At 37.9% G+C, this 1,628-nt stretch overlaps 1 protein-coding gene across 1 annotated transcript in view; it reads right to left on the reverse strand.

The window, feature by feature from the left end:
- Positions 1-1,628, reverse strand: part of LOC101855939 — a 72,714-nt gene that overhangs the window by 24,119 nt on the left and 46,967 nt on the right. The window contains exon 2 of the mRNA XM_005095610.3: positions 894-942. Coding sequence (XP_005095667.1) covers positions 894-942 — 49 coding nt within the window. The remainder of the gene's footprint in view (positions 1-893; positions 943-1,628) is intronic.

Consider the following 1,628-nt stretch of genomic DNA (forward strand, 5'->3'; position numbering starts at 1 on the left):
CACACACGCACACACACACACACACACACACACGCACGTATGTGTGTGCGTAAACACACACATACACACACTATACATTCACACACATACGTGCACATACACACACGTGCATACTCACACACAAACTCACACACAGACACACACATACACCAGTACACAGTGCGAGAGCAGGAATACGTTACGTGGTTTAGAAGGGGATATTCCTAGAAGTTGTTAGGCCATGTAAAGTTGAAGATTTTAAAACGTGTTTAGATTTCGTCAATAAGCAAATTTGTTCGAAACAGGGAACTTTTCACAATCAGGTGCGGAGACAGTGCATTTGTATTGACGGTGTACTGATTGAGACTGTATCTGAGCACAGGACATTTTCTGTTTTGAGTGACAACAGACCACTAAAACATGCTCCAACTTTTCTCTCAGTATTTTTCTATGCACAGTACGCGACAACACACACGTCTCTTACTTAACAGAACACAAAACACAAGAACACGCAACATTCTCTCACTTTATAGAGTACGAAACACAAAATACGGCAACACAGAACATTCTCGAACTTAGCCAAACAAAACACAAGAACACGCAACATTCTCTTACTTTACATAACACAGGAACACAAAACATTCTCTCACGATTCAAATTACAGGAACACACAACACAAAATATACACCATTCTCTCACTTTTCAGAACACAATTGTCTCTTTTTTCACAAAACACAAGAAATGAGAACAAGATAACACAAAAGCGTACTCGACAACCTGCTATTTTGAAGGAAAGAAAATACAACATCAGACATCCTCTTATTTCGAAGACATCAAGGCAAAAAATCACTTGACATTAACATTTATTTTACTTTTAATTAATTTAAATACAAGATCACACGACATTTGCTTACTTGACAGAGCTCTCCGAACTTGGCTTTCTCCGTCTGAGAGATTTCCTCACTGAGAAAAAAAGAGAAAAAAAAAAGAGATGATATGAATATTATGACAGCGCTTTGTTCATTATAATCAGCGAAATAACATATTATTTACAACATTTTGCAAAGAGCTTTACAGTTTTAGTAAACAAATTCATATATCGACACTTGGCAACCACCATTTATAGTACAGGTAAAAATAAAAGCAAGAAACGCCAAGAGGAATGAATAGTAGAAATAGGCCCAACCAGTGGTGCCCTCTAAAGGTACACTGCTTTTTAATCAATTTTTTTTTTTGGGGGGGGGGGGATTTTATAGTGACGTTACTGATCACACAGTTTCGCAGGCGTCTGAGAGGACGCTGTGGTAAGACGAGAAGAGGAAAGGAATTTAAAAGAAAAATACACAGGATAGTCGGGTAGTCTTCATCTAGCCTTATTAACATTATCATTAAATTAAGACAATGTTTTAAATGCATACAGCCGTTCAGCAAAGACAAAGGCTGGCTGAATACAAGAATGCCAGTAAACATTTGTAGGATATCAGCTGTTATATAGGTGACCATTTCGTATATGTATAATATTGAGTGTGTGTGTGTGTGTTCGTGTGTGTGTGTGTGTGTGTGTGTGTGTTTGGGTATGTATGTGCGTGTGTGTGTGTATGTGTTTGTATGTGTATGTGTATATGTGTGTGTGTGTGTGTGTGTGTGTG

Source organism: Aplysia californica, unplaced genomic scaffold (genome assembly GCF_000002075.1).
Source record: "Aplysia californica isolate F4 #8 unplaced genomic scaffold, AplCal3.0 scaffold00108, whole genome shotgun sequence".
NCBI classification, from domain to species: Eukaryota; Metazoa; Mollusca; class Gastropoda; order Aplysiida; family Aplysiidae; genus Aplysia; species Aplysia californica.